The following is a 14,751-nucleotide window of genomic DNA, read 5'->3' as shown; positions in this document are numbered from 1 at the left end:
TCAATACTTACACAAAATGTTAAATTGGAGAGAAACACTAATGTTCAGTTGCCATATAATTCATTTAGTCCTTAGATTGAATGGATCCTACTAATAGTGTAAATACTGATAAATGTGTTGTGATTATATACTGTGTATATATTTTGAGATTTAAAGCATAATCTTTGATTGTCTACTGGTCCAGCACAATAATATTATATATCATAATATTAAAGAATGGAATTCCCTATGATACATTTTTCTATAATATCTCTTAAAATTAATGTAGTATTTTTATTTGCAAAACAATGAAATTCTAGGACTTTTGCTTTGAGAGAAATGAAGCAGAGATACTTTCCCTTATTCCTCCCACTAAATACAACTAAAACCTCTGGACGTTTTATGTATATATATGTATATATATACGTATATATGTATATATACGTATATATATATATACATATATATATATGTAGGCTGAAGGCTGAAGGCTGAAACACAGAGAGAAAAAGGTCAGCATGAATAAGAATAATTTACTATTCTTCTTGTATGAAACCGAAAGCAGCATAAATAAGAAAAATTAACTATGTGCTATTGAACAGAAAGTTGACATTCTGAGGGGAAATGGCTCAGTCCCTATAGACAGAGTTTATCCTGTTGATTGTGCAGCCTGGCATCTTCTTCACTTTTGTCAGCCTATCATTTATAGAAGACGGTCTTAAGCTTATCATTATTAAACTTAGGAAACTCACAAAGCTCAGCTCTTGCACATCGACACCTTAACTTTTAAGACTAGTGTTTCTAACATGAGCTTCAAAAATCTATTTTTCAAAGTAAAATAAAAGTCAATAATTTCCTTTCTTGTTCCTTAGTTCTTTTGTGGAATTCATCTCCTGAGGCATTGAAGATACACAACACTAGCTGCTTTCGGTATCATACAAGCAGAATAATTACTGATAAGTCAGGAAATATCTTTTTACTTGTGCAGAGAAAAGACTGTGAAGCATTACATGAAATTATTAGCAGTGGTGGTTCTCCCATTGGTGGAATTCTGAAGAATTTCCTCTGTACTTTTCTGTGTTTTCTAAATTTATTATAACTAATACATGTTGTTTTATCTAAATATATAGCTGTTGGGTTACTATATATTAAGATATATGTATCACATATATCACATACTTCTTTGCATTAATTTTGGCTCTGTGATAGATTTTTAATTAGATAACATTTTCTCTGAGTTTTTTTTTAAATGTTGCGTTGCTAAAATTGTCAGAATCTTTTTCTGGCTTTTCTATGGTCTTTACCATGAAATGTAGGTTAAAAGGCTTTCATATGAGTGGGCTTGATTTTGTTTTTTCTATTTTCAGCAGAAATCTCACTGAAGTTTGAAAGTAGCCTGGAGGTTTCTTCATCCCATGATTGGTTTTACCTTTTAGGTTTTAGAATGAATAAGTCTCAATAACTCCCTGCCCTCTTTTTCAGGGAGTTCCTAGCCTCGAATTACAGTGAAACACACTACACTACAGCAGGCGAAGCCATCACCAGGCACCCTCAGATCATGGTATTGTGTAGAAACTTCCTATGTCTCTTCTCTGATACTACTCATTTCTGATGTAATTTTGAAACTCGATTCTAGCTTTACAAGCTGCTCAAGATAATGCTACATCAGAAATGAATCCCGAACTGACTACTCTCACTGAATGATTCTGGAATAGAAAATATGACCCTCTAAACCCTGAAGGAAGCTGATGACTGCCTGTCAAGCAAATCAGTGACTGCTAATGTATCTTTCTTTACTAAACTGACTTCTATATTCCCAATAGGGTGTTAAGTCTTAGAGAAAGGTAAAGCAGGACACCAAAGAAGCATAAGGTATTCCCTGATGAGAATGCAATCAAACTAAATGGATAAAATCTGAAGATATCAAACAACTTTAAAATCTCGGTCAAATCTGACCCTCTGTGGTTCACACCCACTTGCCCAGTCTTTCTGATGCACCAACATTAAGGGCTCTTCTTTATTCTCCAAATAAATCTTTGGTTATTAATTATTAATATTATTCCAGTGGATACAAATTCTATTTTTATATCTTCATTCCCCTTTCCAGAAAATGCCCTCTGCAGACTTCTAACCCAGAACAACATTATTCTCTCTTAACAAAAGTATACTTTAAAAAACCTATTGTTCTATTTAAAGCAACTGTCAACTTCTATAAGATCTAAGTAATCATGCAGTTTTTCAGAATAGGATAGGAGAAAAATGTGGGAACATTCTTTTATGCAGGAAGTGGTTTTTGGACTGTGAGGATGTGAGATCCCTGGAGACCCATGGAAAGTGTCATCCATAGACAGGAGTTGAACAGATGGAAGTGATGGGAAGAATAATGGCTGGATGGCATCACCACAGGCAAAGCATCAAGTAGAGAGTAGTAAAGATGCCAACTAAATGAAGCAGAAAGGCAGGAGGGAAAAGCATGAAGGGAACGGGTTGGAGAGCGAGAACTAATTCTGGTGATCATCAAGAATTTGGCTTGAGTTCATAGGCAACTGGGAAGCACAATATTATTAGCACAGGACAGTTAGCTGGGTAAAACATTTCAGAATGAATTAAAGGAGTAAAAAGGAAAAAGGTCACATTTCTGAAACTGGTGTCATCTAATAATAGACTATTAAATTTGGGAAGGAGGAATGCATACATTGCTTTACACAAGGTAATTGTGCAATTAAAATAAAAGTTCTCTAAAGCAGGCTCAAATATTCTAATGAATGAATACATGAACCAGCATAACTGTAACTTGTCAGGATAAAAATACAGTCAGCCTTCCATATCCATGGGTTCCACATCAGTGGATTTAACCAACTGCAGATCAAAAATATTTGGAAAAAAAATAACATCTGTACTCAACATGCACGGACTTATTATACTGTATTGTAAACAATACATAACAATTACACTGTATTAGGTATTCCAAGTAATCTGGAGATGATTTAAAGTATACAGGAGGATGTGTGTAGTTGCAAATACTACACCATTTCATATCAGGAGCCTGAGCATCCATGCATTTTGGTATCTGCAGGACATCCTGGAACCAACCTTCCATGAATACTGAGGGTCGACCGTACTGATGTATTCCGACCAGAAAAACATTCAGATTTTAATATTTATATAATATCAGCATTCATATTTATATTTATAGACTGTTTTTTATTTTAGGATCACTGCTTTTACCAAGGATCCATTATACATGAATTTGATTCTGCTGCCAGTATCAGCACATGTAATGGTCTGAGGTAATGAATACAGTGTATCTTTCCATTTCCTCCCTGAGTCTTTGTATGCATTTTCAAAGACATTTACTTCGCTTATTTCTTCTCTGGTAAATAGAAAAATTAGTGGGAAAAGAACTACTGTGTATTTTCAGCAGGGAGTATCCTCTGTGGGCTAAGATTTATGTTCACATTCAACAAAAAGATGTCTAATGAGCAAGGCAGCTTTTGCAGTATATGATCAAGGGATTCAGAGTTGGAAGATGACTGGAAATCATCTAGCCTGTCCTCTTGTGTATAGATCAGGATATTGAAATCAGAGACTTGCTCCTGAACATTCTATTTGCCAGTGGTAGAACCGAGTCCAAAATCCAGGTCTCTTGACTGCTATGTGGATTCCCAGTACACCACAATGCTTTACTAGTTTAGCTTTTTACTAAATCAGACTGTGTTTCCAATCTCTAGAAAGTAAAAAGCCAGAGGTGAAGCCTGTAATTCTCTACAGATCTTGGGCTCAAGGGGGGAGGAGGACAATGTGAGGAGGTAAAGGGTAGAAGAACGAGGAAATTCTGTGTTCAATTATGAGGACTTTACTTGAGTAGTTCCCAGTATTTTCAACAATTAGAACCCATTTAATGACAAAATTACCACATAGTGGTATTTGTGCTTTCACATACTTACTCTACCATTAATGCATGATCAACATAGAAATTCACAATATCTTTGCAAAAACTCTGAGACTTAGCAGCAGTCCACAACCACAGGTGGGAGCTGCTGCTCTACCAATATTCAAAGCAGAGCTCAGACTGTCAAACTTCTTCTGAAAATCCAGATAAGTTGACTCTTAGAAAAATGTATTAATTCAATCAGAAGCCACACACATGTCATTTCATCCTTTGCCACTCAAAGCACCTGGAAACCTGTTCATGTGGCGCTGGCTTTGTAGCTTCCCTTTCTTGAAAAGGCAATGTCAGTAAGGTGGAACAGAGTAATTATGGATCTTGAATGCACGTTGTGTACCCACTTTTTACAGGGGATTCTTCAGAGTAAATGACCAAAGGTACCTCATTGAACCAATGAAATACTCAGATGAGGGAGAACATTTGGTGTTCAAATATAACCCACGGGTCCCATATGCTGCCAATTATTCTTGTGCAGAGCACAATTTTACAAGGAAGACTGTTCCAAGGGATACTAAACTGAAGGAGGACTCCAAAATTGAAGTGAGTGCTCAATTATTAAACCATCTTTACTCCAGGTAAAACATTTCCTTATGATCTTGAGGGAGAGACTAATAAGTCCAGCTGGCGAAATCTATGTGCTTCTCTGAATCTAACACTTCATTGTCAGAAGTCTGAGATTCAAACTACTGTTTTTGTTGTCTATATAGAAAGTGTTCAGTCCCTACAGTAAATCTCAGTTTGTTTCATCAATTTTAAGAAAGAGGCATGTCTACAACCCTAAGTATAGATTGACAGCAATAGGGCTATAAGTGGTTGGAAAGAATGAAATGTGCAATGTCCTGAAACCTATCCTCGATATTGTTTTTCTTGCATTTCCTGCCACTTGTGGGGTGGGGTGTGGGTGTGGGGGGTTGATGACAAGCCATATTCTCTCCCTTTCATCAGGCCAAATATTTTAATGGTTAAGGACAATTAAGGATATCAACAGATTTAATTTCTGGTGGCTTAATTTCATCGAGCTTAATCCCCACAGAATCTTCTGTGTTTTAGGCTTTTCTAGACAACTAGTTCATATCCCCTTAAAATCCCAGTAGATGTTAGCCTGTAAGCTACTATATGATTGTTTATCTTCTTACATGTTAATGGTTCAGACAGTATCTGAAACACACTAGATGCTTAACAGATGTTTCTTGACTGAGTAATTCAACAAATAAATGCGTAGTCCACAAAGGAATAGCCTAGTTAGATCTTTGAAATGTGTGTCTCTGGTTTGCTTTCAGAGAATACGCATGTCCCTCAGTGCATGTACACTGAAAACTGAAAACTTAGAATAATTTCCTGGTATTGATGTTTTATGAAAATAAAAGCCCTGTAATTAGCAACATTTATACATGTTTCCTTGGAATTGAGACTACTGCAAATTAGGAGATTGGCAGGCAGGGGGAGGAGTAGAAGAAAAATGGTCAGTCCTGTTAGCCAGTCAGTTCTATGTTTTAGCTCTCAGCTACAGATGTGTGTATTTTACATGAGCTTAGTTATGAAGCATTAACTTTGTAGATGAAAAAAAAAAAAAACCTCCATATTAAAAACTATTCACGAGTACTTATAATTCTTATTCGACCTGAAAGACTAAACAAAGGAAGAAAAGATAGTCAAATATGGAATGTTCCTTCAGGATAATTAAAATATAATGTATAGGGCCACATGTTTTAATAATAGAGTGAGTCTTATTTAGGTAAATTCATAAAATTATTAGATACACTCATGCACCTCACCTTCTGCTATTATTTTAATCTGTTTCTGTTGCTTATAACAAAATACACAGAAGTGGGTAATTTGTAAGAAAATGAAACTTATTGCTTACAGTTTAAGAGGGTGGGAAGTCAAAAGTCCAGGGAACACATCTGGTGAGGGTTTTCTTTGGTAGTGGTTTTACAGCAATGCAGGGGTCTCGCATAGCAGAAAATGGCAGAGCAGAGAGAGAGAGACAGTTCCTTGTGCACTCTCCTTAAGCCCTCAGAACCACTCCCCTGGCAACCATTTTTAATCCATTCATTGAGGCATGGTTTTGCAATCTAATCACCTCTTCAGGGCCCCGCCTTTCAATTACCATAATAGGATTTCTCACCCTTTTAAAACTGTCACAGTGGGGATTAAGCCTCAATGAAGTTGCGGGGGGGGGGGGGGGGGGGGGGGGAGGACATCCACTCTGCAGGAGATATAAGTAACATTTGTTACCTTGAAAATGTTAGACTTTTTTCAACTTAAAATGTTAAGATGAGAAATGTTAACCATACTTCATTGAATTTTTCATAAATTTCCAGAGCATCCATCATGAAAAGTATGTTGAACTGTTCATTGTTGCTGATGATAATGTGGTAAGTTTTCAAATGAACATTTTGGTCTTCACTCATCTTTATAAATCTATAGCTGTGATTCTAACATACAGAAAAAAGTATTCTACTCAGAGTTCCATCTGGGCTCAAAGTTCTGTTTTTAACTCCCCCGAACAGATGTGCATAAGAGATTACTGGGTCCTTTGGCAATATAGTAGATTAATACAAAATAGAACCCCTTACTGAATACAAATGAATGGAAATGCTGAACAACATATAAAAAATTGAAAACATGCCAACAATCTATAGTTGAGCTCAAAAGAAAATACCGAAAATCCCCAAGTGCCAGAAATGAAGAAGTAAATCTTTGTTGCAAAAGCAAATAGAATTCAAAGTCTTGGTGATGTACAGTATATGGAATACAGATGTAACGAGTTGAGGGATTAAACTTGTTTCGGAGCAAAAGGCTGAAATTTGGAAATGAGTACTGTGGATAATTTCTAAAGACATAAGGGGCTGCCCTATCCCTGAAAAGAAAACTAGACAAGGTCCACTGAAACTGCAAGAATAAAGGAAATTTTCTGTCTGCCTGTAACCATGGGCAGGGCAAATGTTATGCACAGGAAAGCGAAAATCATAAGCCTATGTCATGCACAGATATGGGGAATGGCATTATCTTTTTCTTCAGATGCAAAAATAAGTGAACTAAGAGTCTTTACATGACAAGGTTAGAAAATGAAACACAGTATAAGAGGAAAGAAGAAAGTAATTGTAGCAATGAGCAAAATTAATAAAAATGAAACAAGCAAAAAAAAGAAACAGTCAAGTAGATCAACAGAGCCAAATACCAGATCCTTGAAAAGATTAAAGAAATAGACAAACTTCCTACAATATTTACTAAGGAAAAATAGAAGTAGAAGTAAAATTAGAAAGCAAAATATAACTGTAAATACAATAGAGGTTACACATGATTAAAAATATATGAAAAAATATTGCATCAATAAATTTACAAGCAGAAGTATGTATTAAAATGTTACCAAGCTGACCCAAGAAAAAATAGAAACCTCTAAAAAGATTAATAACAAATTTAAACACTTAAATAAGTAGTTCACAATCCATCAACAAATAGAGATACAAGGCTTAGATTAGTTTAAAAACAGATTTTACCAAAGTTTGTTATAATAGATAACAAACTATCTTATACGTACTGTTCTGAAGAATAGGAAAAGAGAGGAAAGTCCTCACACATTTTATAATGACATTATAGCCTTCGTATTAGTTATCTACTGCTGTGTAAGAAACTGCTCAAAACCTGGTGGGGGTCAGTCATTCAGCAGCTGAAATCTGATGGCTCCACTGGGAGGCTAGCAGATCTAGATGAGCTTACTCACTGGTCTTGATTATGGTGCTGGGTTTCAGCTGACTGTGTGTCTCCAGAAGACTAGCCTGTGCTTCCTCATATCCTAGCTGGGTGTCAAAATTAAGAGAGAGGCCAGGCTCTAATGTGCAAGAGCTTTTCAAGCTTCTGCTTGTACTACATTTATTAATGTTTCATTAGTCAGAGTAAGTCTTATGGCCAACCCTATAATCAATGTTGGAGAGAACTTACACATGGGTATGGATACCTGGAGTTGTGATTTCTTAAGAGTCATCATTGCAACAATCAATGACAAAATTGATAAGAGATCCAGACAATGGTATGTTATGAGAAAGTAAAATTATAAGTTAATTTCACTCATAAGCACAACCGAAAATGCCCTAAAAATATTTGCAAACCCAATCTACCAGATATCCAAAAATGTTTGCATGATAATGAAGGTTTACTTCAGTAATACAAATATTGTTTTGCTTTAATGTTAATAGATTTTTAAAAACCATGTGATCATATCAAACATCTCAAATATATATATGTGTGTGATTTAACACTCATTCGTGATAAAATTCTTAGGAAATAAGATGTGGAAGAAAATAAGGAATATTTACCAAAATTCTATTCTGTATAAACATTAAACTTAATAATAAAATGTTGGAGGTTTTCCCTCCAAAACTGAGAATAAGATACATTTGCTCATTGTCAACAAAATTTTTTCTACAATTTTAATGAAATTCCTAGCCATGTAATAGGAAAAAAATGAAGTAAGATCTATGTTAATTGGAAAGAAAGACACAATAATTTTACACATAAAAAAAAATGGGAGCAACTACAATTAACTTATCAAAAATAATTTTAAAGAAATTAGTATGTTGTAGGCACTAGATCAACAGATAGGCTTAGTATGTTGGTAAGAACACGTTAACTTTTATAAGGAATGATACAAGAAGCTTCTCTCTTAATAATATATTTATTCATAAAGACTAAAAACAGTTTATTAAATTTAATATTTTACCCCAGATACCAGGAGAAGATTTGCTTGGTGTGGTTTTAGGTGTATTAAACAGGGCTTTACATGCACATCTCCTGCACATGTTGCTTTATTTTATGTATTAGCCAAGTAAAAAGGGCAGCGGAGCAAGCGAAGGGTAGAAAGTTGGGCACTCCAGTCAGATAGAAGAGGAAAAACAAAGGCAACTTTTGGAAAACATGATGAGAGTTTATGTACCTTAAAGGTAGTATGAGGGGTTTAAGAAGGGAAGTAAAGTGAGTATATCGGATGGATGGTATGCCCAGAGCTAGCAAGCTGATAGAAGAGCAGTACACAGATGTCCAAATCCTGGGGAATGCCAACCATTAATAAAGGTTTGGCAGTAAGAGCGCAAAACTCATATCTCCTACCCGACCCCACTCTCTTCTGGTTGGACATCACTGATTGATAAAGTGTGTTACACCTATGATCCCTAAGACGGCCTCAGAATCTTTCTCAACAGCCTATTTTAGGCAATCCTTACCAATTGATCAACAGGAATCCTGGTGTGAAACATATTCGCCATCCAAAATTAAGGGGGACAATGGGAAAAGAGGAACCCACGATAAAACATTAGGCGTGTGTGCGGTAACAGAAACCAAGATGATAAGAAATTTCTAGGAAAAGAAAATGGTCAATATTAAATGTGGACAAGATGACCAGAAAGATGAGGAAAAAGTGTTCACTGCATTTGATAATTAAGAGGACATTTGTGGTCTACCATGAAAAGTTTCAAAGGAATAGTGGCAGTTAAAATCAGAGCATAGTCACTTTAGCGGGTAGGAGATGAAAATTGAAGAGATTCTAATGCTATATTTTGGAGATATTTAGATATTTAAGATAATGGGGGAGCACTGGAATATTAACTAGAGAATACTTGCAGCATAGAGATAGCCACAGTTTCCTGTCCTTCTGCACATCTCTGGCTCCAGGGTGTTTTTGATTGATTATACGAGAAATCTTCAAAAAGTTCATAAAATGATTCGAATTATCTTTTAATTCTATTTTCCATGAATTTTTTGAAGTACCCTCGTATGTCCCTTAGTTTGTGACCACCATGGGCACCAGGGTCCTGATAGAGTTGCTAATTGTTTGCAACATAGTGGTTGCTGCGGAACTTTCATTGGTGCCTCATCAATGTGATAAAAATGGACTCTAAAGAACATGAATCAGTTGCTTTAATAAATCAATGTATTTAATATAAAGTAATGTGAAAAGGGAACAAAGTTAGAAAGAAAAACTTAATGTAGTGCTAAGCCAAAGCGTGTCTTTATAAACTGCTGTATCTAGTTATTTTACATCAAAAAACATAAGTTATTTTACATCAAAAAACTGCATAAGTTGCCCAGTTTTTAGCTGATTGGAAGGAGACCTCTTTCTTTACTGTGCCAATGATTTTTTTTTCTTTTTAATATCTCATAACGAATGAAGTACTTGGTTGAGCTTTTGTTTGATTCCTATTATTAATGAATGTTGATATGTTTATATTTCCAGTATCGCAGGAATAGTCATCCTTACAGTAAACTAAGGAATCGAATTTGGGGAATGGTCAATTTTGTCAACATGGTAAGGTTTGATACAGTTTGAATCAAGCTGAAAACACAAATGCAAAGAACCTTTAGATCTCTGCTGGAGTAACCTTGATACTGAGGCAATCCAAGCCACAAAAGTTAACCAAGGAGACTAATTAACAAAAACCCTTTGAAAAAATTATAGTAACAAGCTACAGAGCTGAGATTTTGGTTTTCCAAGTAAATGACATTTAGTACTTCAATAAGTTTTAAATATTGCTCTCTAATCACAAAATTTATAAAACGGTGTACAAAGAATTTTAAAACCAATCACGTATAACCCAAATCTCATTACTTTAAATCACTGTTCCACAACCTTGTATTACGGAAAGTCTTTCAAGCTGTGATTTACTGTCCATGGTTTGGCACAGAAATCAGAATCACTATTTCAGTAAAATCTGTTAAATTGATTATTTGTCTGAATTAGAATAAACTATAACCCTTCAAAAAAATGTGAATTGGACACATCTTTCTTTCCTGAGTCCTGTTATTCAGATAAAGAGGCCCCATAGGAAGATGCTGTAAAAAAATCACCCCTTTAGGTCAGTGGTTGTTCATTCACCAGGTGAAGGACATTTGATTTCTTTGTAGTTTTTGGCTATTATGAATATGACTGCTTTAAACATTTTCATACAGTCATATGTGCGAACATAAATTTTCACTTATTTTGCTAAATAACTAAAAGTGGAATTCTGGGTCATACGGAAAGTGTATGCTTCTTTAGCTGTTTCCCACAAATTTTAACATATTTTATTTTAAATATTCAATCAATTAAAAAATATTTCTAATGTCCTTTGTGGCCCTCTCTTTCATTCAGTAGTTATAGATGTGTGTTAACTTTTAAATATTGGGGATATTTTATATATCCTTATGTTATTGGTTTCTAATTTTCATTTTATTAGAATTAAAGACCTTTGTTTGATTTCAATTCTTTTAAATTTGTTGAGTTTTGTTTTACGGCCCAGCATCATCTGTTCTAGCATGGTGAATGTTCATGTGTACTTGAAAACGAAAGTGAGTATTTCACGATTGCTGGCTAGAGTTTTCTATAAATATTAATTATGTCAAGTTGGTTGATAGCAGTTTTCAGATTTTCTGTATCCTTACTGCTTTTCTATTTGTTATAACAATTATTGAGATAAAAGTGTTGGATTCTCCAACTGCAATGGTAGACCTCTCTGTCTCTCCTTTCAGTTCTATCAGCTTTTGCTTTGTGTATTTTGAAGCTGTTGTTAAATGCAAATGCATTTAGGATCAATATGTCTTCTTGATGAATTGATTCTTTTATCATTATTTAATGCCCTTTTTACCCCTGTAAATATTTCTTGTTCTTAAGCCTATCTAGTCATTCCAGCTTTCATTTCATTTGTGTTTGCATGATGTATCTTTTGTTATTCTCTTACTTTTAATTTATTTATATCTTTATATTTAAAGTGAGTTTCATGTAGATAGCATAGTATTTTCTTTACTAAATCTGATGAATTAATTGGTGTGTTTAGACAACTTGTATTTAATATAATTATTGTTATGGTTGGATTAAAATCTATCATTTTGCTGGTCTTTTCTAATTTTTCCCCATTCTTTGTTTCTTTTATCCTTAGTTCTGCTGCTTTTAGATTGAGTATTTTCTGTAATTCCATTTTATCTCCACCATTTGCTCATTAAAAATAGTTTTATTTTTAATTTTTATTTTTTAACTTTTATTTTATTTTAGTTTTTCTTTATATTTATAGCAGTTTTAGATTTACAGAAAAATTGATCAGAAAATACAGTCACGCACAGACCCCCCCACACATATACACAGTTTCTCCTATTTTTTCAAATAAATACTTTAAGTGTTTAACCGTGGGTTTACAGTATATGATTAATAACATACAGTCTAACTTCAAAAAGTATACACTACACATGTGGAAGTACCTTATAACAGTATACTCCAATTCATACAATCCACCTGTGGTACTCATGTGTTTATCTATTTTTCAAATAGACTTTATTGCTTAGAACAGTTCTTAACTTAAATAAAATTTGATAAGACAGTATAGAGTTCTCCCATATATCCCAAACCCCCTTTCTCCCCTTATTCATAACATTTTAACTTTGTTTGGTATATTTATAACAATTAATAAACCAATATTGATGCATTATTATTAACTAAACAAAATGTGGTATATAGACACAATGGAATATTACTCAGTCATTAAAGAAAAAAAAAAGAATGAAATTCTGCCATTCGCAGCAGCACGGATGAGCCTGCAGAAAATTATATGAAGTGACATAAGCCAGGCACAGAAAGAGAAATACCGCTTGTCCTCACTCTTAAGTGGGAGCCAAAGGCATCCTTTATCTCTGTTACTATATATTTTTTTCTATCATTTCTTTTTACTCTCTCTTATAGTTTCCACCTCTCTGTTGAATTTCTTTATCTTTTCAAGCATGTTTTTCACGATATTAGCTTTTTATTGTTGCATAACAAATTACCTCAAACCTAGCCTCTTAAAACAATACCCATTTATGAAGTCACTTTTTTTTTTTTTTTTAGGCAGAAGTTTAAGTACAGCATAGCTGAGTTCTCTCCTGAGGATCTCACAATGCTGAAATCAGAGTAGAGTCTCAGCTTATGTATTTTGCTGACAGAATTCAGTTTATGCAGTAGGACTGAAGTCCCCCAACTCTTACTGGCTGTCAGTTGGGGCCATCTTTGTTTCTAGAGGCTCCAGCAATTCCTTGCCACACAATGTTCTCATGGACCCTCTTATAACAAAGCAGCTTACTTCATTAGTTCAGCAGGAGAAACTCTGCTACTTCAAATTACTGGTCTTTTATAAAGGATTAAATAGGCCTACCCACAGTAAACTTCCTTTTGTTTAACTCAAAATTCCCTGATTTGGGGGATCCTAATTAAGTCTGCAAAATCTCTTTACCTTTGTCACATAGCATAACCTAATTATAGAAGTGAAATCTACCGCATTCACAGTCTGGGAATTACACAGAGTGCATCAGGGAACAAGAATTCTTGTGGGTTATCTTAAAATTCTGCAAACTACATGCACCTTTTCCACTACAGCCTTTAACCTATTACTAATAATTAATTCAAATTTCCTATCAGATAATTTCAAAACATGGGCCATCTGTGAGTCTAGTTTTCTTAACTCTTTTCTCTTAAACAGTGGGTTATTTATCCACGCTCTTTTTCGGGTATCTTTTAATGTTTTATTGGATAGTGGATGTAGGAAATAGTACTTATGTCTGCAAATAATACGCTTCTGCTTTTGCTAGGCCATTAACGTGGAATTAAACAAGTTGTGTCAGAAATTGAGCTGGTCTGGGGCTTTGTGGTTGCTATAGTTCCCCACAGCACTCCACAAACCTCAAGTTCCTCTCGCATTACCTTGTGCTTAGGGTCCTGGGTTGTGGGACAGGTTTTCTCCATGTTCCTGTTCTACCCTCAACTTTGGGCCTTTATCAAGGGCCAGAGCCTCAGAGAAGATTTCCCTCAAGTTCTCATCTCTTCTTCAGTAGTACTCTGCTATTGTTGTTACTGGGTGACTGCTGGCCTAGGTGTGGGGCCCAGACATTCTCTGTTGATCTACCCTCAGTCTTAGGGAAGCCCTACCCATTGTCTTTGGGTGAGTGTTTTTCAGTGTTCATTCTCCTTCCATATTGGTAGGAGACCTTGAATGGTTTGGGCTCAGGATGGTTTCCCGCCTCTCTTCCAGGGGTAGAAGGTTTTTTTCTTTTCCTTTCCTTCAACCACAGTAGGCCTTCATTTGAGGTCTGTGGATTAAAAATAAAATTGATATTCTGCAGTTCCCTCAGCAGCTTAAGGCTCTTGTTCCTCAGGGAGAAGAATCTGGTAGATTATATAATTTTTTCAGAGAAGCAGTTGACCTTGTCCTTCAGGCTCCTACCACTGAGGGAGGGTATCTCCAGTCTTCCACTCTGAGCTCCATCATTTGGAGGAGGCTCTGGAGAAGAGCCTGTACGTGGTATGAAGAGTCTTGTGTCCATGTCTGCTACGGAGCCCTCTACTGCCATTCCACCCCACACCTGGCCTCTAGCAATTCTTTCAAAGCATCTGGTGAGTTCTTACCTGCTTATGTGGAGCTCAGCATCTTTTCACTTCTCTTGCTCTGCCACAGGGGAGATGCTCCAGGACCATCTCCTTGAAGGAGATTGTCTTTCCTCAGATTTCAGGCTATTCGTTGGCTCTGTTATCTCAGCTCTCTGATACTTTCAAGGAGAGATATGATTTTGTAGATTCTCTTGCTTTTTCTTTTTCAGGGTAGAAGCAACATTCTTTCCAACTTTGTATGTCTTAGGCAGGAGCAGAACTCCTGTCCAATCTTTAAATCTGTGTCTGTGGAAAGTGAAACTCCTGCCCATGACTTTTTCTGATAGGTCGGAACCATGTGGGGTGGAATGATTAGATCTTATAGTCACCTCTGTTTCCTTCCATTTCTTATATATTCTGATTGTGTCTTTAACACTGCCCTGGCATTGACCCTAATTCAAGA

At 35.4% G+C, this 14,751-nt stretch overlaps 1 protein-coding gene across 1 annotated transcript in view; it reads left to right on the top strand.

The window, feature by feature from the left end:
* The window catches only part of ADAM7 (ADAM metallopeptidase domain 7), a 73,309-nt gene that overhangs the window by 12,815 nt on the left and 45,743 nt on the right, over positions 1 to 14,751 (top strand). Inside the window, exons 4-8 of the mRNA XM_063087708.1 lie at positions 1,462 to 1,540; positions 3,193 to 3,269; positions 4,279 to 4,468; positions 6,253 to 6,306; positions 10,161 to 10,232. Of these exons, the coding sequence (XP_062943778.1) occupies positions 1,462 to 1,540; positions 3,193 to 3,269; positions 4,279 to 4,468; positions 6,253 to 6,306; positions 10,161 to 10,232 (472 nt within the window). The remainder of the gene's footprint in view (positions 1 to 1,461; positions 1,541 to 3,192; positions 3,270 to 4,278; positions 4,469 to 6,252; positions 6,307 to 10,160; positions 10,233 to 14,751) is intronic.

The sequence above is a fragment of the Cynocephalus volans genome, chromosome 2 (genome assembly GCF_027409185.1).
Source record: "Cynocephalus volans isolate mCynVol1 chromosome 2, mCynVol1.pri, whole genome shotgun sequence".
Classification (NCBI taxonomy): Eukaryota; Metazoa; Chordata; class Mammalia; order Dermoptera; family Cynocephalidae; genus Cynocephalus; species Cynocephalus volans.
Note: the sequence above shows the minus strand (reverse complement) of the source record. Positions and strands in the feature narration are given on the sequence as shown.